Raw genomic sequence first — 27,980 nt, 5'->3', positions numbered from 1 at the left:
CCGAAACGTCAGCTTTCCTGCTCCTCTGATGCTGCTTGGTCTGCTGTGTTCATTCAGCTCTACACGTTCTTATCTCAGATTCTCCAGCATTGGCAGTTCCTACTATCTCTGTTCACTATTTTTCATTACTTAACCAATTTTGCAACCGTGCTGCCAATGTCCCATTAATGCTATGGTCTTTAATTTTGCTAATAAATCTGTTGTGTATTACTTTATCAAACATCTTTTGAAATGCTGGATCCACCCAACAATCACACAACCACCAAGAGCTTGATCCAGTTAGTCAAACATGAATTTCCCTTAATAAATCTGTCCTGACATTAACTTATGATACTCTACTTTCAAAATGACAATTCATTTTGATCCAGATTGTCATCTCTGAAAGTCTCCCCACCTTCATGTTAAGCCACTTGTTCTGTAGTTAACAGGTTAGTCCTTCCTCTCCATATTTTGGGTCCTGCTATATTATTTACAATCCTCCAGTTCACTCATATCATTCCTCATATACTCAGGTCCGAGTGGAAAATTGTGACCAGAGTCCAGGCAGTTTCCACTCTTACTTCCCTCAGTAACCTGAGCTGTGCTCGATCTAACTTTTCTATTTTGAGGACAGTAAATCTTTTAGCATTTTCCTTTTACCTGTTTGCCCCATCCAATTATGTATTTTATATATGTTATCCAATTTCACTACTACATCATCTTCACTGCTACATTGCTAGCATCCTCTGTTCTTGCTCTGCCAAATGCAAAGTACTTCATTTGTTGAGTCAGCCATGCCCACTGCATCTGCAAAAAGGACTCCGTTTAGGATCTCTGATTATAATCATAGAATCCCCAGAGTGTAGAAGCAGGTTGTTCAGCCCATCAGTTCCGTACTGACCCTCTGAAAACATCAGACCCAGACTCACGCCCCCTACCCTATCCCCGCAACCCTGCATTTCTCATAGATAGCCTACCCAGCCTGCACATCCCTGGACACTATGGGAAATTTAGCATGGCCAATCCACCTAATCCTGCACATCTTCAGGCTGTGGGAGGAAACCGGAGCACCTGGTTGAAATCCACGCAAATATGGGAATAATGTGCGAACTCCATCCAGATAGTCACCCGAGAGTCAAATTCAGCCTGCGTCCCAGGCAGCCCCACTCCTTGTACTTTTGACTTGTCTTTTAACAACTTAAGTATGTAAGAAAAGTGTTCAAGTGTCCTGTTAAGTGCTGATATTTCTCAAATTCTGTTTTTGCCCCTTTTATTCTCTCTTTTTTAAGATTTCTCTGTACTGGGCCATCTTCCTTCATTGTCTTGAAAACATTGTATTAAAGACAATAACTAAATGCTTGTTTAACACTATTTAGAGATCAATAATGAATTTTTCCGGGCCCAGTGTCGCCAAGGCTAGTTCCTGGAAAGAAATTACATGTTGCAAAGTCATAAACTGAAAAGATTGAGGAATTTGAAGTTAGTTCTGGGCTCGTGCTGTGCTAAGAGAGCTCAGTGAGGGTGCAACTGAAGTCTTACTGCTGCCTGGCAGTATGTGAAGGAGAAAAATTGGTACCGTTTCTTTCCTAGATATGTCTGAGTAATTTTTGTTTTATGGGAAATTGTGTGTATTTCTGCACTTGTGGTTTGTTGGCATGTATTTCTATATATTTCTTTCTGCGAATGAAGATAGGTGCTACCCTTCATTTAGTTTAAGTGCCATCTTTGTAATTGGTGCCTACAGTGACGGCAAATACCTTACCCAGGACAAACTGGCAGGTCCAGGATAAGGGTGGATGGTAAGTGGCAGGGACTATAAATGGAAAATCAGAGCTTCCTCATCAGAGAATTAAATCTGGGGACAAATGCTTTTATCTTGGTATAGAAAAGATCTTTTAAAATAAGAGCCAGTTAATGTCCAATGGAATATTTTTCTTTGTTTGAATTATAATTTTATTGAAGTGATTAAAGGCAGGAAATGAATACTCTTACACAATTTGACTTCTGTACTGGCTGTGGGAAAAATGTTCTACCTCAATTATGTGTCCAAAGTCATGTATAAGGCACTGCTCTTTCCCTTTCATTCCCATGTGCACAGAAAGACAGGGATTAGTCACATGAGAACCACAGCTGTACAGTAGGAAACAATTACAAGTTCCTGACCTTGACTGACACATCTTCTGTCTCTCTGGACCGAATGTACCTCCTCAGTGGTTGCTCAAAACCTTCCAGCTGGTCCTTCAGGGGCTGCCTCCTGTTGAAGGCCTTTGTGTGCTGCATTGTGAATAAAACATGGATAATTACATCAACATAAAGCTCATCGAGTACATTTGATTAGACTTTATCCCACCATCAGAGCTTTGACTGTAACATTGAGCTCTTTCTGTCTCCACAACAAACAGACAGAATTGCTGGAGAAACTCAGCAGGTCTGGTAGCATCAGTGGAGAGAGAAACAGAGATAATGTTTCGAGTCAGGTCTGACTTCTCCAGAACTGAAGAACCGTTAACTCGGTTTCTCTCTCCACAGGTGCGGCCAGAGTGGCGGAGTTTCTCCAGCATTCTCTGCGTTTGTTTGAGATTTCCAGCATCTGCAGTATTTTGCATTTATTCTTGCTGTCTCCATCCTGTTTTCCATTTACAACCAGGACAGATTTGCCTGAAAATTTGCCTAGCCTGTATATCCCAACTTACCTTGACAAAGGGTTACGGCCCAAAGTGTTGACCTTCCTGCTCGTCAGATGCAGTGGCCTGAGACCACTATATCTATCTTATTTTTTCTATCTCTTCTTTTTACACTTCTCGGGTTTTTCCTCTTCAGTCGCTCCCACTTTCTGTTATCTAGTTATGCCTGCTTTTACTTCTCCCCTCTCAGACACTAACTCCTGCAACTTCTCACCCAAGCTCTATCACCATCCTTCCCCATTCCTGTATCTTCCTACATTCCCGGGTTAGTAGATTTGACTTCCTCTTGTATAAACCCACAACCTCCATCTGTGCCTCCCTTGCTGAAGGCCCCCATTCATTCTATTAAGCTGGAGGGGGTTCAGAAGAGATTTGCCAGCATGTTGCCGAGACTATAGGGTTTCACTTCTAAGGAGAGGCTGGGACATTTTTCACTGGAGCATATGATGTTGAGGAGTGACCTTATAGAGGTCTGTAAAATCATGAGGGGTATAGAAAAGGTTGAATGGCAGGTGTCTTTTCCCTCTGGTGGGAGATTTCAAGACTAGTGGCATATTTTTAAGGAGACAGGAGAAAAATTTGAAAAGGACATGAGGGGAAGTTTGTTTTTTTACACAGAGTGGTTCGTGTGTGAAATGAACTTCCAGAGGGAGTGGTGGATGCGGGTACAGTTACAATGTTTACAAGACATTTAGTTAAGTACATGTATAGAAACGTTCGGGGGTATATCAGCCAAGTGCAGGCAGGTAGGATTAATTTAACTTGTGATAATGGTCAGCATGGACTAGCTGGACTGAAGGTTCTGTTTCTGTGCTGTATGACTCTATCTCAAACTCCCTTCCAACTCTCTTGCCTTTCTCTCCCAAGCCAGCACAACTGTTGCAGGCCAATCTTGCTAACCTCCGTCACCTACCTCCACTGGACATGTGAATGATGGCAACCAATCAATTCTGTCTGCAAACTCCTTTCAGAATATCGTTTTATAAGAGGTCCTGGCATCCATAAACCTGATGGTGAACGACTGCAATGGAACCATGGCCTTGATGGAAACTTGGTTCAAGGATGGCAATTCCTCAACCCTTCCTGAAACCCACTTACTGAAAACATTACCACAGCAGCTATAATTACAATCCATTTTCATCTTTCCCCTTAAGACCTTGCCACCTTCTTTTCCTTTTGAACATCCCATCTTGTTCACCCCTTTCATCCAGAGTCTTGACATCCTCATGCACTGACACCCACCCAAGGCCCATGCCAAATTTCTTACTCTAACATCTTTATTTCCCCTCAGACTTTGCTGAGATACCTCTCATCGTGAGGGATTTCAAATTATTTAGCCCTCCCTTTTCTGAGTTAGAACAAAAAAAATTGTAGCCTGGTCTGCCATTTGATAAGTAATGTGGTCAGTATTGTGCAAGAAGATGACATTCAGCCCATCGAGGCCCTTTGTAGAGCAATTCAATCAGCCGCATTCTCCTCTGTCTATCTGCCCTTTGTCCCGCAATTCTTTAAATATTTATCTAATTTCCTTTTGAAATCTTTGTGTCCCCCCTATTACCTTGCAGACAATGAGTTCTTCCTCTCAACCCCTGTAATGATTGCAATGAGGTCATCCAGGTGGACTCGATAGAATAGGAGTTCCCTGACTGGGGCTGTTAATCTGGTCCAATCAGGGAGGCTTGGCTGACATGACAGGATGAATATCGGGGATACTGAACCCCTGAATGACTGCCTCAGTGAGACACAGTGTTATTGTCAAAGGTTATGCATTTGTAAATGAAGGCTGATTGGAGATGGGATGCTGGGCTCTCAGCAGTTATTTCACCCCCAGCATCTCATGCCTAAAGTCATAATTTTATGTCCCCTTCTCCTTACATCATCAGCTCTTAGGAACAGCGTTTCTTTGTCTTTCGCATGTCTGATTCTGTTGTAATCTTGTACAGCTCTATCAAATCTCCCCACAATTTCCTTCACTCCAAAGAGAACAATCCCAGCTCCCTCAAATGAAGCTTGTGGTTAAAACCCTTCATCTCTGGAAAAATTTTGGTCGATCTCTTCTACACTCTCTAAAGGATCCTTGCTCACTGCACTTTCCCACGCAATTTCCACATTCTTCGATTCTGTCCAAGTCTACCAATCTCTGACTTGAACATACTCAACGATTAAGCATTTACAGTCCTCTGGGCGTACAGAATTCCAATGCTTCACAACCTTCTGAGTAAACCGAATGTCTCCTTCTCTTAGTCCTCATTGACTGATTGATTCCTTATCCGGAGAATATGGGCAGAATTGCTCCATTTTCAGTTGAAGCGCTTTGTTGAGTGAGACGTGGGGAGTCATTTTTTTTCCAGCTTAGGGCCACAGGAGGCCATGCCACCAGTCAAGCCAACCTCAACAGATTGCAGCCCGGGTCAATAGTATGTCCTGAGTGAAGACAGACCCTCAGCGCCGCAGGAAGAAACTCAATGATCTGCTAAGGGAAATGCCACCATCTTCGCTCTGCTACCTCACACTCATAGGGCTACCACTCACTCCAACTGTGCCACCGCACATACATCTCACTAAGACTCATGCAATACAACCCTCACTATTGCATGCATCATGCTCACTTGTTCACTCTTACTGGTCACATCCTGCCAAATTACTAACTCTTCCTGCCCTCTGTACTTCCCACTCACTCACCTGCTTGTGAGACACCGTTAAGTGCTATTCCATCCATCCTTCTTCCCATCCTCTCTCACACAGACTGGTGTCTGAACAGTGTGCTGACTAATACACCTGTAATCACAAACTGCTTGCACATGATCTGGAGACCAACGGTGCCCACTACTCAGATTGCAAGGATCTCTGGACTTTCGGAGAACCAAATGTCTGACAGTGTGGCCAATCCCCTGAATGGCAATTGACGAAGCTCTTGACAGACTGTAGTGGAACCCACTCACTGGCTGTAGTTCTCCTTCACCTGGCTAAGGAATAGTCCTCCTTAACTTTCACACATGGCCACTCACTTGAATCTGATTTGTGTGTCTGCCATGTAAACTGCTGGCACATGCAGCAGATGGCACGTTGACATAGCATGGTGCCACTGTCCACCCCCCTTGCCTGGTCAGTACTCCACACCATCTCAAGCTGCCTGCCTCTTCCTCTGAGCTAAATAGCAATCCACAAAGGCTGACAGCCCATAACTGGGCATTAAGAGAGCAATATGACCCACACAAAGGCCGGCAGCCTGTACATCAGGACTGAAGTCACTAAATGTGTGCTAAGAAAGCAAGTGAGATAAAGAGAGGCTGGCAGCTTACGAACACAAGAACTAAGAGGAGGAGAAGGCAATTCAGCTGCTTGAGCTTGCTCCAACGTTTCATATATTAATAGCTAAACTCATCTTGGCCTCAGGTCCACTTTCCTGTCTGCTTCCCATACCTCTTTAACTAATTAAAAATCTTTCTTTTCCTTAAATGAATTCTGTATTCCTGGTATGCACGGTACTCTGGGGTAGGGAATTCCACAGATTGACAACCCTCAGAGAAGTCATTCTTCCTAATTTCTGTTGTAAATCTGCCAACCTTAGCTGAAAACCCATTGCAAATTTCCCCACAAGGGGAACATGCCCTCTACAACGACCTTGTTAATCCCCTTTAGCGTCATCATATCTCTGATATGCAAAGTGAGTGAGTGCTAAGAAAGCAAACTAAAAGCCACAAGATGTGTGTGTCTCTGAGTGTGAAGTGACCCTGGTAGAGGCGAGGCATAGGTGACCCTAAGCAAAGTATTGAAAGTTGTGAGAATTAGTCCATGAGCAGGCATGATACAGTGAGGCTGGCAGTGTGCCAATGCCAACTATGTGATGAAGGATTGAGGACGATGGTGTCCAATACAAGGCAGGGACATTGCTGTGGAGAAACAAAGATTCCAAAGGTCAGAGAGTCATTGCAGGAACGTAGAGTGGAGTTCCATGTCGGGACTGTATAGAAATCCTGACGCAGCTAAATACCAGGGAAATTGACTGGGAAGTGGAAAATTCCCCTGTGCCTGGAACCCTTTGAAATAGTCCCCACGAAGTCAGAGTTCAGACAGAATTCACATAAGCTTAATGATTACCCAGGAAAAGTTAAAAGGTTTAAAAACCTGCTCCAAATCCTAGTAACTATTAAACTGAAACAATGGCTCAGCACTGATGCCAAAATGACATTCCATCCAGTCCCTGGCATGCCCCAGATCTGTAACTTGCACCCTGCCCCCCTGACATCATTAGACTCTTATTTCCAGATTTTATGGAATTCAAATTCCACAATCTGCTGTGCCAGGATTTGAACCCAGGTTCCCAGAACATTATTTGGGTCTCTGGATTAACAATCCACTGATAATACCACTAGACCATTGCCTCCCCTATATTGAACTCAATGATGCAACTTATGATGGTATAAGACAAAGGTAAGGCCGACTATTTCCTACCTTTGCTATTTTAGATTTCCAGCATCCAAATGATTTTGCTTTTGTATAATCTGGTAGCTAGAGGATCCAGTCCAAGATACATTTGAAAGGCTAGGCTTGAATCTGTTGCAGTTTAAAAGATTCAGGGATGATTTCATTGAACCGTATAAAATCCTGAAGGATCTTGACAGGGAAGAGGAGGAGAGGATATTTCCACTTATGGGAGAATCCAGAACCAAGAATCATTCTTTAAAAATCAGGGATTGCCACATTTATAACAGATCTTAGTCCATTTCGTTTCTCTCAAAGGGTCATGAGGGAATGGAACTGAAAGATGGTGGAAGCAGAGTTCTTGAATATCTTTAACATAGAGGTATAGATTCCTGATAAGCAAGGGGTGAACAGTTACTAGCATGTGGATTAGAGGTTACAATCAGATCAGGCAGTACATCCTTGAGGGGCTGAATGGCCTACATCTGCTCCTGATTCATATATTCATATGTTCCAGACTGTCCAAGTTGGGGGAAATAACATTTCAGCATCTATATTGTCAAGCCCTCCAAGAATTTTAAATGCTTTAAAATGATCACCTTTCATTCTTCCAAACTCCAGAGAATGAAGGCGTATGCTCCTCAATCTCTCTGCAGAACAAGTATTTCATTCCTGGAACCAACTTTGTAAGCCCTCGTAGGATGCTCTCCAAAGCATGCGTATCTTCCATGAGATAATGAAACTGAAACTGTGCACAGGGGTGGAGTGCAGTCTTGTCAAAGCTCCATATGATTTAAGCAAGATTTCCATACTCTGATATTCCAGTCTCCATGCAATAACGGCTTAAAGGCCACTTGCTTTCCTATTTGCTTGTTGTAGCTGCCTGTTGCTCATTTTCGGTAATTTGTGTACGCAGACCGCAAAATCCTTCTCGCCATCAACATTTATTCTCTGAAAAGTACTTTTCCTTTCCATCTTTCCTATAAAACAACAGTCTCACACACCCCAATATTAGACTCTGTCTACTACCCTCTTCATCTCTATTCTCCTACTTGTGTTGTAATCACAACTTACATTTCCATGTAACTTTGTATCAACAGTAAACATAGATGTCTTAGATCCCTCATCTAAGTCATCGATGCAGATTGCAAATAGCTGAATCATAGAATCCCTACAGTGTGGAAGCCGGCCTTTTGGCTCATTGGCCCAAACAAACCCCCCCAGAGAGCATCCCACCCAGACCAACTCCCACTAATCTATCCCATAGTATTTCCCACAGCTAACCACTGCAGACATGGGGAGAATGTGCAAACTCCACATAATTAGTTGCCCGAGGGTGGGATTGATTCTGGATCCCTGATACGGTGAGGCAGCAGTGCTAACCACTGTGCCACCCCTAATTCAAGCACTAATTCTTGAAGCACTTACAGTTACATTTCTGAAAATGACCTGTTTCAGCCTACTTGGTCTCTCTGTCTCAGTTGCAAATAAGGCCACTTAGACCATTTCCTTTGCTGCTGATATACTCCTTTTGCCTTTTGAATCCCTCCCCCCAACTTCCCCCTCTAGTGAAGAATCTCGTCCAGGTCAGTTAAAATAGAACTTTCAAACTCTCAACAGTCTGATCTTCAATGTCTTTGCTAAACAGTGTGCAAGCATAGTCCTTAGCTTCTTGTCACCTTTCTAATTTTAATTCTCCACTCAAAATATTTACAGATGGAATGTAACGTGGTGAAATATGATTCACATTGTAGGAAGAACAGTAGGACAACTTGCTCTATTCAGCTCCGTCCATTGGAGTCTCTTTTCTGTTTCCACCTATGACATATTGTGGCACTTAACATAGTGACTGTGGACTTGCATACAAGGCACTCCACTCTTTCATCCAAGTCATTTATAAATATAGTGAAAATCAGAAACCCCTGTAGGACACAGTTAATTACACTGCACTGACAAAAGTATTTATTTATTAGCTGTACTGTTAGAGTCCTCCCAGCTAGCCATTCCCTACCTATACTAAAAAGTTGCTTCTAAATCCATGGGCTTCTATTTTTTTCCCCTAATATGTTGGTAATTAGGCTTTTAATAAAATCATACATCAGTCGGTTGCTATGTAACCAAGATGGATGTCAACCAAAGTGCCAGATTTTTGATGTCTCATGAATAACATTTGGATGACCTCACTGTTTCAAGTTTAGTGAAAACTGAATTTATAGCCTGATGGTTTGCCATTTTTCAACAGTAGGCCAACATTTCATGGACTGTTAACCCACTTAACACTGTAGTAGCGGGGTTCAACAAGAACGAGAGGATCGTCTCATAACTAAATCAGTGGGCAGGGATTTATGGTTAACCAAAAAAAATTTGCAATTATGTGTTCTATAAGATTATTAGATTTTGGGACTGTAAATTCACTTTTGGGTATATGAAGGTGTCCTGTAACCTGCTCTATGGTCTGTCTGATGGTAAGTTTGAGTAGTTTGATTGTTAGAATCAAAGAAAAACTCAAATTATGTTCCTGAGAAAAAGATGCAAAGTATTTGAGCCTGGAGACGCTGGGAGCAGTCTCCGAGTTTGCAATGAATAGATGCCGGCCCAGATTTTCATTCCTGAGGTGGGAAATTTTTCAACTTAGTTTACCCAACTGAAAACAAAAGTGCCCCGATTTCCATAATCTTCATTCTGGGAGGGTGGGTACATGCTAGAGTCAGATCCGCTAATCCTGCCATACACAGTTGAGAGGAGGACACAGAGGTCGCTAATTATCAGTGACAACAGGTTAAAAGGCCCATCTAGGTTCCCTGACACACTTTCTCAATACTAGGCTCTCTAGCCCTCACCATTCATACCCCCATCACGCCCTGTACCAACAGTCTATGCCCCACCTGGGCCCCTCCATCAATACCCCACTGACACCTCATTCTCTTCGTGCCAACCCACATCTATCCACATATCCCGATGGTATTTTTCTTTTGAATATCCATTCGTGTGATGTGGGCATCATTGGCTTGGCCAACATTTATTGTCCATCCCTAATTGCCCTTAAGAAGGTGGTGGTGAGCTGCATTCTTAAACTGCAGCAGTTCATCTGCTGTGGGTAGACCCATAATGCCCTTAGGGAAGAAATTGCAGGATTTTAACCCAGTGACAGTGAAGGAACGGTGATACATTTCCAAGTCAAGGTGATGAGTGGCTTGGAGGAGAATTTGTAGGAGGTGGTGTTCCCATGTATCTGCTGCCCTTGTCTTTCTAAAAGGAAGTGGCCATGGGTTTGGAAGGTTCTGTCTGAGGATTTTTGGCGAATTTCTACAATGCATCCTGTAGATAGTACACACTGCTGCAACTGAGGGTCGGTGGTGGAGGGAGTGGATGCTTGTGGATGTGGTGCCAATTAAGCGGGCTGCTTTGTCCTGGATGGTGTCAAGCTTCTTGAGTGCTGTTGGGGTTGCATTCAAGCAGGCAAGTGGGGAGTATTCCATCACACTGCTGACTTGTCCTTGTGGATGATAGACAGTCTTTTGCAAGTCAGGAGGTGAGTTACTTGCCGCAGTATTCCAAGCCTCTAACCTGCTCTTGTAGCATCTGCTTTTTATGTGGTGAGTCCAGCAGGTTTCTGGTCAATGGCAACCCCAAGGATGTTGATAGTGGGGGATTCAGTGATGGTAACACCATTGAATATCAAGGGGAGGTGGTTAGATTGTCTCCTGTTTGGGATGGTCATTGCCCGGCATTCGTTTGGCACAAATGTTATTTGCCACTTGTTGGCCCAGATCTTGTTGCATTTGAACATGAACTGCTTATTATAACCACATTATTGCCACATTGTAGCTACAATTTAGTGCTAACATTTGACTCTGAACTCGTGACAATCTAGTTCAAATTCATGCCAGCCTATAATCACCCATATGACATTCACCACCATTTGCCCTTATACTTTGTGCCAACTTACCCAATGTTCACTAAGGTGAATCTCATAAGCAATGCTGAGACAAAACAAAATAAAGCTTTAAGGCTCTATAAGCAAACCTAACTCCATCCACTACTTTTCTTATAAAAGGAGGGTGGTTGGGGAAAATAGGAATTACAGACTGGTTAGCCTAACATTAGCACTGGAGAAAATGCTCGAGTTTGCTAAAAAGGATACAATTACAGGACACTTAGAAAATACCAACAGGATTACACAAAGTCAGCATGGGTTTATGAGTGGAAAATAGTGTTTGACAAACAGGAGTGTTCTGAGAGCATAATTAGTAGAATATAGGAGAGAGAATCAGTGGATGTGGTGCTTTTGGGTTTTCAGAAAGCTTTAAATAAAGTTCCATACAAAATGTTAGTGTGAAAATTTAAAGCACATAGGATTGATGGTAATTTACTGGCATTGATTGGAATTAGTTAGCAGGCAGAAAATAAAGAGGTGGCGGCAAATGGGCTATCACAGGGATTTAGTCCCAGCTATTCACAACAGATCAGTGACTTAGACGAGAGAATCAAATGAAATACCTCCTAGGCTTCTTGACAACAAAAAATTAAGAGAGATTGAGAGTGGTGAGGAGGATACAAAGAGGCTTCAAATGATTCAGACATGTCGAGTGAGTAGGCAAATGCATGGCAAATGCAGTCTAATGTGGACAATTGTGAATTGTTCACTTTAGTAGGAAAAACAGAATTACAGCGTATTATTCAAATGGTGATATATTGAGAAATGTTGATGAGCAAGGAGATCAAGTTATCCCCGTACACTGGTCACTGAAATCGGGCATGCAATGCAACAAGCAGTTAGGAAGGCTCATGGTATTTTGGCCTTCGTTGCAAAAAAAGGTTTGAGTACAGGAGCAGGGATGTCTCACTACAGCTGGATAGGACCTTGGTGAGATCACACCTGGAGTATTGTGTGTAGTCTTGGTCTCCTTACACAAGAAAAAATATAATTACTACGGAGAGACTGCAGCCAAGGTTCACTAGGCTGATTCTTAGGATGGCAGATTTGTCATATGGAGATTAATTAGGTTGTCTATGCCTGTGTTCGCTGGAGTTTCGAAGAATCAGAAGGAATCTCATTGAAATATACAAAATTCTAACAAGGGCAGAACAGACTGGATGCAGGGATGATGCTTCCCAGCTGGGGGAGAATGCAGAACAGGGCGTCATGGTCTCAGAGACTGCATTGGCCAATTCAGATTGAGATGAGAAATTGTGGAAATCTCTACAACAGAAGCATTGGTGGCCACATCACTGTATATGTTTGAGAAAAAAATAAAATTTCTTGAGGCTAAAGATCTTAAGGGGAATTGAGAAGAGGAGAAAGAGTAAGGTATTGAGATAAGGGATCAACATAAATATGCTGAATGGCAGACTGGGCTTGATGGGCCAAATGGCCCAATCTTGCTCCATTTTCTATGTTTCTGTTACAGAATTCAACCATATATAAAATAAATACTCCTTGGAAAAAAACAATTCAATAGATTTAAATACCCTCAGGTACTTAATCCCTTATCAAAAAAATCATATTCATAGAACATCAAAGGCAGGAAATGCTTTAATAACCTCTAGGTACTGTCAATCAAACCGAGAACATACAACCCCCTCACCACTGTGATAATGCTCTAATGTTTGCCTGCAAGATTATGTCAACGAGTATCTTCTTAAATTGCAAGCATCAAATTATTTTCAACTCAGTCATAGATATGCTGCTTTTAAAAAAAGCATGGGCAGGAGATTTAAAGTCCACAGCTCCACAGACTGCATTTGCCGTTATGAGAACTTACATCTGCAGTAACGAAAACAAATTACAAACTGCAGGATAGGAACCTCATTCCGTTGAAAATGGGATCTATCAGTACGAAGTTCAAATGGCCCTTCTGAATATGAATGGAAGTTGGAGTCAACATAATTAATCAGAAGTTCTCCTTGGATGCTAGGCAAGGTCAATGTGATTCTCATTATCATAGGGAAATGGGTAAACCATTTTTAAGACCAGGTTACAGGCTTCCCTTCAAATGAATACCTCAGACATTTGGGAGTCTGAACAGACAGAAAAGACTATACTGCAAGCTACCATAGTGGATTCAAAAGGAGATGGCCTGTACTAAAAAAGATGCTTCTTTTTGGTTTCTAATATTTCAGGATTCATCCCGGCACAGCTGGAAATTTTGGGGTAGCCAGGGGAGAGAAGAATCACAACAGGCTTTACTACCGAAATCAGATTGAAGGAGCCTTCTGAAGAATGCAGTTGGAGACAGTCCCAAGAAGTTACTCTCTGCTGAAATGGGAATACATGAACCCATTGGAATATGGGAGAATCTGTGGACTGCCATCATAAGGGCTGTAATTCCATAGGGTGTGTAACATGTTACAAGTAATAAAATAGCAACAATCCTCTCTGTAGTTTAAAATATAAGTACACAAAGAAAACACTGTTTAGTCAATAATGTATTTGTCATTTGTTACACATCAACGTTAAAATTTGTCAAGTACTTTTCTCAGCTAATAATTAAAACTACCATGCTCTTTGTGAAAGTTATTTTATCACGATGGAAGGTACAACAATTACAGCTAATAACTGTTTAATCTGATTTTAGTGTCATGTCCATAACTTTAAATTCTTCTTTATATTGGCTTATATGATAAGTGAATTAAGATATTGCCATCTCAAATTTATTTGGCTCTGCAATTTGCAACTTTTCTGTTAAAGTTTAGCCAACATTGATCACGTCAGTATTGAGATTTCTGGATATTGACATTTGCTTCTAGGGAAAAAAATATTTTCACCATCCTTTGGCACTGTGTTTTATTACTTACGACTCCTGAATGTTTTTTGCAAGTCTCCACGTTCAATGAGGTCTCACCACCCCGAAAGCCATCATCTGAAATCTCATCACTCATCAGGAATTCTTTCAATTTCTGTTGGCTGTTGGAAGATTTGACAAAATAAAAATGCTTCAGTATCACCTGAGAAAGCCAGTGCGTCATTCCAACAGATTCTAATCTCAATTTAAAATCAAAGCAGGCACAGATAAACCTACTCCACCAGACGCGTTACACATCAGAAGAAGGTTTTGCAGAAACATGGGGCTCTTGATGTTTGCTAGTTAGTAATCCCAGCGCCAACTCTAGACCATGTTGTTCAGGGATAGCCTCCATGACCGACCTACGCAAGATTTCTGGGTCAGGAGATTCTCTGATCTAACCGCATGTTTGCAAATCAACAGCACCCACTGTACAGCACAAAACCAGAAACTCCAGTCTCAGTCCTCAAACAGGAAGAGATGCTACAACTTTATTGCAAGCAAGCACCCAATTGCAGCATTATAAACTCAAAAATTTAATAATAACAAAAGATTAAAACACAGTGCTTTCTCACCCATCTGAGTCACTATCTGGATAGGACATAATTTTGGATTGTCATCAAAAGAACAAATGGTGCAAGGCAACATCTACAATTGTTGAGGTCAAAAAGTACTTAGAAAATTAAAAGGCTATGGAACATTGGGTTGGGATTATGTGATTAACTTTATCAAAGAGCCATCACAGGTATGGGTCGTTTCGGTTCATAGGTAAAGTCCTAAAACTTATTTCAGAAAAATATACCTCAAATATATCCACTGAAAGCAATCTTTCATCTGACTTCATTTTATCTTTGCTTTCTTATAGTGTCTAACATTAATAATTTCTGCCCTTTTATCAAAACCTAATCTTCACAGGACTGGTAGTGTCTTTCTCCCATGCGGCCCAGAGGCACTTCAGCTACTTCACCTAAGGTTAACACAATCTGTAGCTCAGAACAGTGGAGCAAGTTTATAGACGAAGACATTAAAGGAAGTGTTATAAATAGTTTCTAGGGGCATTTTGGAAGGGAGAAAGGATGGTGGATACGGTGAGAAGCTGATCAAATTAAGTTGTGCTATTGCAAGAAAAGGTCAAGTTTTCATTGGGTGTTACAATCTTACCCTTTCATTCAATACCAGTATGTTCTTACATTTTACATAAGTTGCCTAAGCAACTAACATTGGGTTCCAAGGACCGCAATTAGACAACACCCAATTTTTAATAGTCTTTATTGCTACTCATTAAGTTAAATATGTAAAAGGCACATGGCTTCAAATTCTTTGGCATTCATACAATTCTAACTTTCAGTCAAAAAAAATTGTTCTTCACTTTGATTACTAAATAAAACAAGAATGTGTACATTTTACCAGACAGAAACATCTCAGACACCTAGATGTTTTTAATGAGTACTTTATAATTTATGATGTCTGGGAAAAGGGCAGAACATGGTTGACTGAACACTAAAAATCATGCAGACTACAAGAAGAACAGACCAACTGGAAAAAGGTGGGCTACATCTGTGTGGTTGGGCAGAATTCTCTCTCTAGGTTTTTAGTCTTCTTCCATTTTCATCTTCATCTGTGAAGAGTGAGGACCCAAGTCCTGACTAGCACTGTACTCACCACAGTAAACTGGCAGGTTTGCAGGAAGTTACATGTGCCATCTTGTGTTGATCTTTGCAATGTGTTGAAGACAAGTGGGCATCATATAACTGATGGGGAAATGTGAGAGTTCAAGACTTCGATTTTCATTGGAGTCTGATCCTTTCCTCAACTAATATCTAAATACTGGACTTTACAGATTTCAAGAACTCTGGTGAGTTGATTTATCCTAATGACATCTAGGCCATTTATTCAAACTTTGCCATTGTTCCAAATGTGAGCAAGTTACTCTATATAGATCAGAGCATTGTAATTGACTCTTAATTGCTTTCTGCCAATCAGGGCTGGGTAATAAATGCTGGCCTACCCAGTGATGCCCACATCCTTTGAATGAATAAATCTTAACATGGAGTTCATTTGCCTGATTGTCACGGACTAGCTCCATCTATTTGAGACAACATTCTGACACTTTGCCAACTGTGTGAACCTCAGTGGGTATCATCTCATCTCAATGTTAGATGGGTGTAGCTTCAGGTCCCACCCAAAAGACTTGAGCACAATCTCTAAGCTGACACTCCATTGCTGGACTGAAGCAGAACCGCACTGTCAGAGCTGCTGCCTTTCAGATGCAATATTAAATGGACACACACTGAGGAAGACCTAAAAGATCCCGTGACACCATTCTGAAGAAGAGCTGGTGAGGCTTCCTGGTGTCCAGGTCGAGTTATTTCTCAACAAACATCACCAAAGCTGGTAATTTCACTCTTCTGTCTAGGAGCTTGCTGTACGTAAATTGCTGCAGCATTCCCTATTTTACAACAGTGCCTGCACCTCAAAGCACAGCTTGCAATGTCACAGGAACATAAGAAATAGTACCAGGAGTAGGCCATCTGGCCAGTCAAGCCTGCTCTGCCATTCAATAAGATCATGGCTGATCTTTTCATGGACTCAGCTCCATTCACTGCCAGCTCACCATAACCTTAATTCTTTTACTGTTCAGAAATCTATTTATCTTTGCCTTAAAAATATTCAATGAGGTAGCTTCAACTGCTTCACTGGGCAGGGAATTCCACAGATTCACAACCCTTTGGGTGAAGAAGTTCCTCCTCAACATAGTCCTAAATCTGTTCCCCCTTATTTAGAGGCTATGTCCCCTAGTTCCAGTTTAACCTGCCAGTGGAAACAACCTCCCTGCTTCTATTTTATTTATTCCCTTCATAATTTTATACTTTTCTGTAAGATTCCCCCTCATTCTTCTACATTCCAGTGAGTATAGTCCCAATCTACTCAATCTCTCCTCATAAGCCAACCCTCTCAATTCCACAATCAACCTAGTGAACCTCCTCTGCACCCTCTCCAGCGACAGTACATCCTTTCTCAAGTAAGGAGAAACTGAAGTAATGAAAGGCAGTGCATTTAACAATTTCTTCCTGGATTTCAAAGATTACTACTATTTTTATTGATGTTGCATTGAAACAGCTTTTTTTCAAAAATAGCTTAATGAACATCCTAGGACATAATGCAGGACAGAACTACAGAAATCATCAGGTAAATAGTGTCCTGTTCACACAAGACTCTTAGAATACATGAAAAAAATCTATCCTGTAAGGATCTGTGATTCAATCATGGCAACTCAATGGATAGTTATAATAAAAAATATATATATTTCTTTTTAATTAAAGGTGCAAAAATTTAGCTAACTAAATTTACTGTCTGGAGAAAATCCAAGAAATGTCATCAATTATTTGAAAAAAAATTGGGTGTTTAAAATACTGCATGATAAATTCAATTTTTGTTCTCCAACATAGATAACGATCTGTATAAAATGCCATTAACAGTGTTCCAGCTTAAAGCTCTGTGTTTACTCATCCTACTGTCACTGGTCTCTATCATTCAGGTTAACATTTAATTTGGATGCCTGTGGACAAGCCCCACTTTGCTGTGTCTTTAATCAAGAAAATGGAACATCCACATTGAAGCAGCTCCAAATTATATCACTTACTGTTTTGTTCTTACATTGTTTCAAGTATCAAAGTGTTTCTCTATTCAATCATGTATTATCAACTTACTTCAGAAAAATGAATAATCCATTCCGCCAACCCTACATTGAGTGCATTGAGTATAGGGGTTAGGATGTCACGTTGCAGCTGTACAGGACATTGGTCAGGCTACTTGTAGAATACTGCATTCAATTCTGGTCTCCCTGCTACAGGAAAGATGTTGTTAAACTTGAAAGGGTGCAGAGAAGATTTACAAGGATGTTTCCGGGGCTGAAGGGTTTGAGCTTTAGGGAGAGGCTGAATAGACTGGGGCTATTTTCCCTGGAGTGTTGGAGACTGAACGGTGACCTTATAGAGATTTATAAAATCATGAGGGGCATGGATAGGGTGAATAGCCAAGGTCTTTTTCCCAGGGTAAGGGAGTCCAAAACTAGACAGCATAAGTTTAAGGTGAGAGGGAAAAGATATAAAAGGGACACAAAGGGCAACTTTTTTCACTTAGAGGGTGGTGCATGCATGGAATAAGCAGCCAGAGGAAGTGGTGGAAGCTGGTACAACTACAAAATTTAACAGGCATTTGGATGTGTATATGAATACGAGGGGTTTTGATGGCAAATGGGGCTAGATTAATTTAGGATATCTGGTCGGCATGGATGAGTTGGACCACATAGTCTATTTCCATGCTATACAACCATATGACTCTACTTGAACAGTTGTCAGATTTTTCATTCTGTCTACTACATCCCCATTAAAATCAAACTCTAAAGCATATATCAACTAAAACACGACTTGGGCAGGTGCATCCAATTCTACAACTTAGCCAAGCATGTAAACATTTTCTGTTCCAATTACTTCAAAACATGAAAATATTGAGAAACCTCTGACTGCTCAAACAAATACAAGCATTGAGATGTTTGTTTAATAATCAAAGTGAGGAACTTCTTAAAAAGGCTTAAGATTAGTCATCTGGCTAGTGAAGAAGTTTAACAGTTTTTGAACACATGCTGGATGTCATCGTTTTAAGCACCAGTTTACAATCTTCTCTTCAGAATCAGATCTATAAAGTATACAACTTGACATGAAATGGCAGTAACTGAGCTGATTTCCATTACACATCACAGTCTTCTCTAATCATAGGTACGGACAGTACAAGAACATCTTAGTCAATGAGTCAGTTGTGTACTGGCAGGGGAACTCAGCTCATCCATAGTCACTTACTTGTATCACACCTCTTACAGAAGTACAGAATCGAGTCCTGTGATGACAGCTATCCTACTTTGAGCAAAGGATAACCTAAAACGTGGCACGAAGCAAGAAATCATATTTTTAAAAAGTCCTCCTGACTGAATATAAAAAGGGTTAGCTGAATTTACAAAGCCCAAGTTCAACATGGCGAAGCTCATGGTGTTATGGAACATGGATAGAGGATTGATTGACTGGCAGAAGTGGAGATAAATGGGTCTTTTTCAGGGTGGCAGCAGGAGTTCCTCAGGAATCAGAGTTGGGACCACAACTATTCATGTTATACATTAATGAGCTGGATGAAGGAACTGAGGGCATCGTTGCGAAGTTTGCAGATGCCACAATTATAGATGGAGGGACAGGTAGTGTTGAGGATGCAGGGAGGTTACAGAAGGATTTGAAAATGTTAGGTGAGTGGGTAATGAAGTGGCAGATGTAATAAAATGTGGGCAAGTGTTTACTTATATATCTTGGTAGGAAGGACAGAGGCACAGACGATTTTCTAAATGGGCAAAGGGTTCAGCCATCCGAAGTGCAAAGGGACATAGGAATCCTAGTTCAAGATTCTCTTAAGGTAAAAAATGCAGGTTCAGTTGGCAGTTAGGAAGGCAAGTGCAATGTTGGCATTCATTTCAAGAGGGCTAGAAATCAACAGCAGAGATGTACAGCCTAGGCAGTATAAGGCTCTGGTCAGACTACATTTGGAATATTGTGAGCAGTTTTGGACCCTGCATCTAAAGAACGATGTGTTGGTGTTGGCGGGGTCCAGAGGAGATTTACAAGAATGATGCCAGGGATGAAGGGCTTGTCATATGAGGAGTGGTTGAAGACTCTGGGTCTATACTCAATGAGGTTTAGAAGGATGAGGAGAGATCTGATTGAAACTTACAGGATACTAGGAGGCCTGGATATTGTGGATGTGGAGAAGGTATTTTCACTAGTAGGAGAGACTAGGACCCAAGGGCACAACCTCAGAATGAAGGGATGACCCTTTAGAACTGAGATGAGGAGGAATTTCTTCAGCCAGAGGGTGATGAATCTGTCGAACTCATTGCCGCAGAGGGCTGTAAAGGCCAAGTCATTAAATGTATTTAAGACAGAGATAGATTGGTTCCTGATTAACAAGGGGATCAAGAGCTATGGAAAGAAGGTAGGAAAATTAATTGAGAAACATATCACCAATAATCGAATGGCGGAAAAGATTTGATGGGCTGAATGGCCTAATTCTGCTCCTATATCTTATGGTTTTCGGGTCTAATATTTCAGCACATTAAAAGGGTTTCCAAAAAATTGTAAAAAAAGACAAAAATGATTAATGTGTCTTTCTTTCCCTTGATTAGAATCTTTTGTCTCCACTTGCCAATCCTTCATCAGGTATGAGAACCAACCCTTTACAATCCTTTAGAGTTTCCTGATTGGAAATAAAATGGACACAACTGCCTTTGTAAACCAGAGTCATTCTTAAATAACTTGCCATGAGCAATCTGATGCAGGTCGTTTTTGCCAGTTGAATAGTTTACTTAAGTTCTTCAATCTTCAGGAGGTGTTGTGCTGTGCAGGTAGAATGTCTAACAGGAACAAGACAGAGCACTGAAAACTCTACTATACATTGGTGTACAAAACTAAAACAAGAAGAAATGAAATAAGCCTCTTGAATAAGGAGAGCAAAACTCAACTTATGTTTTTAATGTAGTAAAGCACCCACAAACAATTCATTTCGCAAACAAAATTTGACATAAGCCACAGAACAAAATATTTGGATGGGTGATGCAAAGGCTCAGATGCAAAGATGTGAGCCTTAAGAAGTGTCTGAAAGGAGAAGGGAGAGGTGTAGATGATAAGTGGTTTATCGGAGAAATTGCAGTGTTTAAGTCCTAAGCAGCCGAAGGCATGACCTCCTAATTACAGCAACTGACCACAAAGCAGATATTAGGGCTACTTTACTGGGATTTTTATCCATGTTGCATTAAAAATAGCAATGCAGTTTGCATTTTGAACTAGTTAAACACAATTCTGCTACAAATGAAAAAGTGTCATTTTTACATTATCTGAGCAGTCCTCAAAAGGACAGTGAACTTCTAAGTCAGCCTTTCGATGTTACATGGAGTATTGACAGTGGATGAGATTTGCTGCATATTGCAAGCTGAAAATGATCAGGAACCAGCTGAAAAGTGTAATGATTACTTTACCTGACCAGGGCTTTAACTGTGAATCTGATCACAGTGGAGAGCAGAAATAGTGGGGTCACCAAAATGTTGAATAGAGACAATGAAGTAAAGGCCACAGCAGAGGACAGTTTCTCCGAGTTGATGTGGGTATATGCCAAAAACGTCTGTCAGACGGCAGAAAAACTTTGATTACTCATCATATCAAATGTGACATTTCCACAGCATCTCATCTTAAATCAACATACTGTGATCACATCTTCCAAGCAAGAGGGAAGCACTTGGGGCTGACTGCAGTCACTATAAGACATCGACTCCCTCCAGTGTAGAAGCAGGCCATTTGGCCCATTGAGTCCACACCAACTCTCTGAAGAGTATCCCATCCAGACCCACTCCCCAACCCTATTGCTGTAACCCTGCATTTCCTGCAGCTAACCCACATAGCCTACACACTCTAGGCAATTTAACCTGACCAATTCACCTAACTTGCACATCTTTGGATTGTAGGAGGAAACCTGAGCACCCAGAAGAAACACATGCAAACATGGGGAGAAAGTGAAAACTCCACACAGACAATGACCTGAGGGTGGAATTGAACCCAGGGCCCTGGTGCTGTGAGGCAGCAGTGCTAAGCAACTGAGCCAGTGTGCCACCCTCGTGACCTGAACAGCACCTACGCTTGGAGACTTCTCTTGCTTCCTTCTCTGATATGCCCTTTGATAGATAGTTTTAGCAGTACCTCATAATTACAAAACTGCAAAATTCATACTCGTGATTATACAGAAAGATTTTTTGAAATTTCATTGCAGTTCAAATAATTATTGAAAGCAGCAACAATGCTGACTGCTTCACTTCTAGTGAGTAACACATCTCATTGTCTTTGAGTTCCCTTGGCTCTTCCACATTGACGGTGCAATGCAACACACTGGTTTATCAGAGTTCATCCATAACCAGGTGACTTGGGATGCTTGGAGATGACATTTACCAAGTCTTGTACTTTCTTTCCCCAAGTTGTGAGAGATGACAGTCAAAGAGTAAAAGGAGGTTGGGGACTTTAGCAGTCTGGAGTCCAATAAATGAAGTAAAATCCCAGTACTTAGAAAATAACATTTTCAGATACGATATATCAGTAAATTTGGTCATGGAATGTGGTAAGTGCAGCATGCTTGGGACAGAAAAGCTGTATCATTCCCAAAGTTCTTCACTCTTTCGACATGCCATTTAGGGGTCTGTTGTAGACCAATTTGGAATAGCTTTGTACTTAATGTGTAAACTGGATGACAGCAACAGAAACAATAATTCTGGAGAGACTTCAAAGGGCTACTCATTTGTTGTCAACTGTTTTATAAGACCACACAAAGTCAAGACTTCTTCCACTGATAAAGATTGATTAGCATAAGTCAACAATTCCATTATGATTTTATGCTCTGATTACCAGATTGGTAGATGGAGCTTGGTCTTTATTCATCTAGAAATTCCTACATCATGAAGACCCATGGGTTTTGACAAACATATCTACGAGAAAGATTGACTTGATGAGCAATTACTGGCAATTACTTATGTATATTTATTAAAGATGACTTGACTCTGTTGACGGGGAGAACAAGAAACATTGAAGTGTAAACTCAGATTGGGGTAATCATTTTATGTAGGGAATGACTTTGTTTTAAACTGCACTCGATATTTTGCCTTTGTAATTCGCACTCACCAACCTTGTACACCCATCCAAGTTGACTTATCCCCTATGGTATAACACTGCAGCTAGACTACAAATTAAGTCTGACTAGTGCTTATAAATAATAGGTTGACATAAAATAAAATACCTCCACTTGTGAGTTTTTGTCATTTATGAGTAATAACTTGGCTGCCTGCTTCTCTGTTTATTAAATCTCAGCTAGAGTAACTGGTGATCAGTTAGAATTCATAATTGTTGAGCCTGTTTTCTGAGCAAATAAATCAGTTTTACAGTGCCTAGCCTTGGGTGTCTATCTACCCCACACTCCACTTTTGCTGTAGTTAGGCCACTAGCCAAATTGAGAGCTGGTGAAATCTAGATGAGACTGGCGACACTAGTAGCTCCACAAAACTACTCAAACGTGGCATGCTGCTTTTCCCAGACCAGCCCCAACTCAACTTTGCCTCAATCCTCCACAATCCCATCTCCAAGTCCAGGTCAGGTCAGTTCAGTGTCAGAGTCAGCTTGAATTGGGCAGATCCTAGTCAAGCAGCAGTGAGACACTTGAACATTGAATGCAGTTCACCCAACCAATGTGAACGAGGTACACCCATGCTGTGGGTGTACACCCAAGGTGTGGGGCTCAATTTGAATCGGGCCTTAGACCAACAGAGAGAGGCTGTTTGTTAACCAGCCCTGGAGCCAAATTTGGCTCATACTGCTCACTTTGCTGAATTTATTTCAGCATGCTCGTAATAACTGTCTCCTTTGTACCCTCAGTGGCATGCCACAGTGAATAAATTACTTTGCAAAAATGATCAGCATAGAAACATAGTTAACTTCAAAGTGTCACATTTTCTATCAGGATTCACCTTTATGCTCCAACAATAATGAGTCAGCAAGCTAGGCACCTTGATTCTAAATTATTATAACAGCCCATCTAGATTATAAACATCTGTGCTCAGAAGGTAATGTGTTGGAGCTCTTATGACAAGGCTTAATCTGGTTGTGTAAGTGAGGAGCTGCAATGTTTTAATGAAATATGTTCTTACCGCCAACACTGCTGCAATCGGTATTGCTGCATTCATAAATACTAGAAAAACGAAGAGAACAAAGCACAGTAAATTACGCCAGTTAGCAACTGGAATCATCACTATAACTCTCACAGTGTGGAGCAAAATATCCTCTTCCAATTGGGAAGAACAGCTGTAGGAACCGTGTTTCCCACACAAAAACGATTGGCTAGATTATCAGTTTGTGCAAATATGGGCATTTGCACTTTTGCAGTGCAGTCACACGCACAGGCAGATCCCACAACTCTCAATGCAGCAAATGGTAAAATAATTTGTTTCAGTTATTGGTTGAAGGATCACTGTTAATCAAGGAACCAGGGAGACCTACCCTGTTCTTCTATAAAGTGGTGTCACACAGTATTTATATTTACCCAAAGGGGTGTTAGGCAAGTCTTTTCAGTCAAAACTCCATCCCAAACATGGCACCTCCCTCAGAAATAGCACACTTTCTGATTTGAGACTTGAATGTCCATCTGATTCAAGTGCAACAGAGTACTCCCACCAACAGCCACATTGATCACCTACTTAAAATTAGACACGATGATAGGATTTTATTTAATTACAGCGTATTGGTATGAAGAATGCCAAATCGCCTTCTAACTGCAATGTGGCTTGGAATGTAGGGCATTACATTTTAAAAGGGCCAATTTGCCAGGTACCGATCAGGTTGACATCGAGACTCTTCTCCCCTCCATGCAAGACAGGTAATAACAAGAACCTGCTTTAAAGTAACAACTTTAATTAGTAACATTAACATAGGAAAGGCAACAAATGATGTTGCTGGAGTCAACCATGATCTACATTACAGATCCTGGGAAACCATATTGGGTTCATAGTCAGGTAAAGATCTGTCACATTGCATGAAACAGGAAATTCCACACTGACCAAAAATATACTGAGCATTTTAATTGTCACTAACTTAACAGTTAATTAAGGTGAATACATACTGGATAAGGATGTGTAAAGTGCAAAACTCTTGAGACTGGTTAACTCTTGCATTCTAGTCTTTTCCACATTGTTACAGAAAATATGCTCCCAGGCATAAAGTTTCAAAAGTTTGATCCCCTTTAAGATCTCATTGGTGTTCTTCAGTCGTTCTGTGGAGTAGTCCTTAGAAAACAGGAATAGAAATATCACACTAAAAAAAAAATCAGTTCTGAGTTGGAATACTTTATGGTAACTACCAAAAACCACATACACCACTCAATGAAATAATGAAAGAGCAGTAACATTTAATTATTGATGAGAAAACTGTTTATCCTAATATGCAATAAGTAGATTTGTTTCAAGGTTTCCTAATAGAGTCACAAAGCTGACTTGCATTCTTCTGTCAGAAACCTCATTCCCTTATTGTTTTCCACTCTCTGGAGCAGCTGGAATGGCTTTGGAGAGCTCTAGGTCTGCTGTCCCATTCTTCGTTTGGATGTACGCATACCAAACATCATTAAGGACAGCATGGTGGCTCACAGTGCCAGGGACCTCAGTTCAGTTCCGGACTTTGGCGACAATCTGTATGGAGTTTGCACGTTGTCTCCGTGTCTGTGTGGGTTTCCTCTGGGTGCTCCAGTTTCCTCCCACAACCCTAAGACGTGCAGGTTAGGTGGATTGGCCATGCTAAAAACAAAATTATCCCATAGTGTCCAGGGTTGTGTGGCTAGGTGGGCTAACTTTGGTAAATTTGAGGTTACAAGGATAGTGTAGGGGTCTGGGTAGAATGATTTTCAGAGGGTTAATGTGACTCACTGGGTGAATGGCCTCTTTCAACACTGTAGGGATTCTATAATAAAGGTAGGTGAGACAATATTGTGGGTTCTTTAATGATAAGACTACATACAGCTGGATTTACTAGATGCTCAGCGCAATATATTTTATTCCTATCACTGCTGCTCAACAAGTCACAACACAGGTATATCGCATCCTGTCAGAGTATACAGTGATTGATGCAAGGAAGATACATCCCCTTAAAGGTGTACATCACCACAACAGAACAGCTAAGTGAGCCTTGTAACTAACAACTGGGCAGGAGATTTCAGTGCAGCTATATGTGTAGCAGGTAGGACTGCAGTAAGGAAGGGGATATGATTGTGAAAGACCAGGTGCTGTGAATGTAGCAGAGTAGGAAATGCCAGTATGACAGGTCATTCAGCTACACGCTGGCCTCTGAGATCAGGGTTCACTTAGGCTGGGGATAAGGTGTACAGTTGGAACGGAATGCTGGAGGAAGGGTTGGATTAAGACATGTGCATTCACAACGCCTGACCCAGTGAATACAGAGCTCATCACCAGTGGTATGTTGTAACATAATACGCTCTATTATTAATGAAGTGTTAGTACATTTTTTCATGTCTGCATGTTTACGTTTTAGTGGATGGAGATTCTGTGGGGTCAAACATGGAAAAGACCAGAGATATTAGGAACTGCAGACGCTGGAGAATCCGAGACAACAAGGTGCAGAGCTGGATGAACACAGCAGGCCAAGCAGCATCAGAGGAGCAGAAAGGCTGACGTTTTGGGCCTAGACCCTTCATCAGAAAAGACCAACTGATTTAAGAATTCTTGATTCGGGCTTTACTGAGCATTACTCTTCATAAACTGAGAACACTGAATGTTGAATACTGAGGTCGTGAATTTCAAAGTAAAAGATAAAAATAAAGTCACCATAGACCCAGAGGATCATAGCTCTGCTTTCTTATCAGAGACAAAGAACTGGTGGCGATTTAACCTGAAGGCCACCACACCTCAGGCGAGGGGAGAGGTTGAGAAGGAGAGCTCCTCATGGTAACCTTAGCCAATACAGGAATTGGACTCACACTGTTGGTGTCACTATGCATTGCAAACTAGCCAGCCACACTAAGCACAAACCAAAACACACAAACTGACTTCCATTTCACTAACAAATTATATGCGACTTAAAGTTTTCTTTTAATCACACATGGCACATGTGCGCCATTGGCTGGGCCAGTATTTATTGCCTATCCCTAGTTGCCCTTGAGAAGGTGGTGATGAGCTGCCTTCTTGAACTGTCAAATCCATATGATACAGGTTGAACCACAATGCCCTCAGGTTGGGAATTCCAGTATTTTGATCCAATGACAGTGATGGAACAATGATAAATTTCCAAGTCAAGATGGTGAGTAGTTTGGAGAACTTGCAGGTGGCAGTGGTGTTCCCATGTATCTCCTGCCTTTGTCCTTCTAGATGGAAGGGATCCTGGGTTTGGAAGGTGCTGTCTAATGAATTTTGATGAATTTCTGCAGTGCATCTTGTAGGTCGTACATACTGCTGCTACTGAGTGTCGGTAGTGGAGGAAGTGGATACTTGCAGATATGGTGCCAAACAAGCAGGCTACTGGATGGTGTCAAGCTTTTTGAGCGTTGTTGGAGCTGAACCCATCTAGGCAAGTAGGGATTATTCCATCATATTCTTAACTTGTGCCTTGTAGATGGTGGACAAGCTTTGTGGAGTCTGGAGGGGAGTTACTCATCGCAGTATTCCTAACCTCTGACCTGCTCTTGTAGCTACTGTATTTATGTGGTGAGTCCAGTTGAATTTCTGGTCAATGGTAACCCCGAGAAAGTTGATAGAAGGGGATTCAGTGATGGTAATACCATTGAATGTCAAGGAATGGTTGTTAGATTGTCTCTTATTGAAGATGGTCATTGCCTGGCATTAATGTGGCATGAAAGTTACTTACCACTTGTCAGCCCAAACTGGCTATTGTCCAGATCATAATGCATTTGGTTTTGATTTCCCATTTTAAATAGTCAGTACTTACCAGAGTGCTTTTCTGTGCATCTGTGAACTTAGTTGCTATGAAATACTGCAAAGGGGCAAGTAGTGCTATGACAGAAGCACCAATCAGTGCACTGATTCCAAGCATGTAATACAATAAGATTACACCCATGATAATCTGAAAATAAGAACAAACAAAATCTCAGTGAAGAAGACAGATCAAAGGAACAATATTGATTGAAACATTGAAGATTAGGAGACTCAGTCTAAGGTCAGTGCTCCCTCCCCACCTCAGAAGAGCTCCCCTGGTTAGTTATTGAACCAAATCCTCTGGCTTCTAGATGCTCAGAGACTGAAAGGTACCTTGAAAGTTGTGTAGAGCTGGATGAACACAGCAGGCCAAGCAGCATCAGAGGAGCAGGAAGGCTGACGTTTCGGGCCTAGACCCTTCTTCAGAAAATCTTCAGAAAAGCGGAGGAAGAGGTTGGGGATAGTGTCAGTGTAGCAGCGGAAGATAGAAACGGGTGGTGCTAGGTTGGGGAACAATGAGGTTGGAGGCTGTGGGTGGGAGGTCACCTG

The 27,980-nt window shown here is 41.3% G+C and overlaps 1 protein-coding gene across 6 annotated transcripts in view; it reads right to left on the bottom strand.

The window, feature by feature from the left end:
- The window catches only part of abcc9 (ATP-binding cassette, sub-family C (CFTR/MRP), member 9), a 172,563-nt gene that overhangs the window by 78,206 nt on the left and 66,377 nt on the right, over nucleotides 1-27,980 (bottom strand). For all 6 annotated transcript variants that reach the window (XM_048610046.1, XM_048610048.1, XM_048610047.1 and 3 more), the window contains 6 exons: nucleotides 27,445-27,579; nucleotides 24,617-24,779; nucleotides 23,649-23,689; nucleotides 20,946-21,088; nucleotides 13,887-13,995; nucleotides 2,143-2,253 (listed from right to left, as the gene is read on the bottom strand). In XM_048610046.1, coding sequence (XP_048466003.1) covers nucleotides 2,143-2,253; nucleotides 13,887-13,995; nucleotides 20,946-21,088; nucleotides 23,649-23,689; nucleotides 24,617-24,779; nucleotides 27,445-27,579 — 702 coding nt within the window. The remainder of the gene's footprint in view (nucleotides 1-2,142; nucleotides 2,254-13,886; nucleotides 13,996-20,945; nucleotides 21,089-23,648; nucleotides 23,690-24,616; nucleotides 24,780-27,444; nucleotides 27,580-27,980) is intronic.

This window comes from Rhincodon typus, chromosome 22 (genome assembly GCF_021869965.1).
Source record: "Rhincodon typus isolate 14 chromosome 22, sRhiTyp1.1, whole genome shotgun sequence".
In the NCBI taxonomy this organism is placed as follows: Eukaryota; Metazoa; Chordata; class Chondrichthyes; order Orectolobiformes; family Rhincodontidae; genus Rhincodon; species Rhincodon typus.
This window is presented reverse-complemented; position numbering and strand designations above follow the sequence as displayed.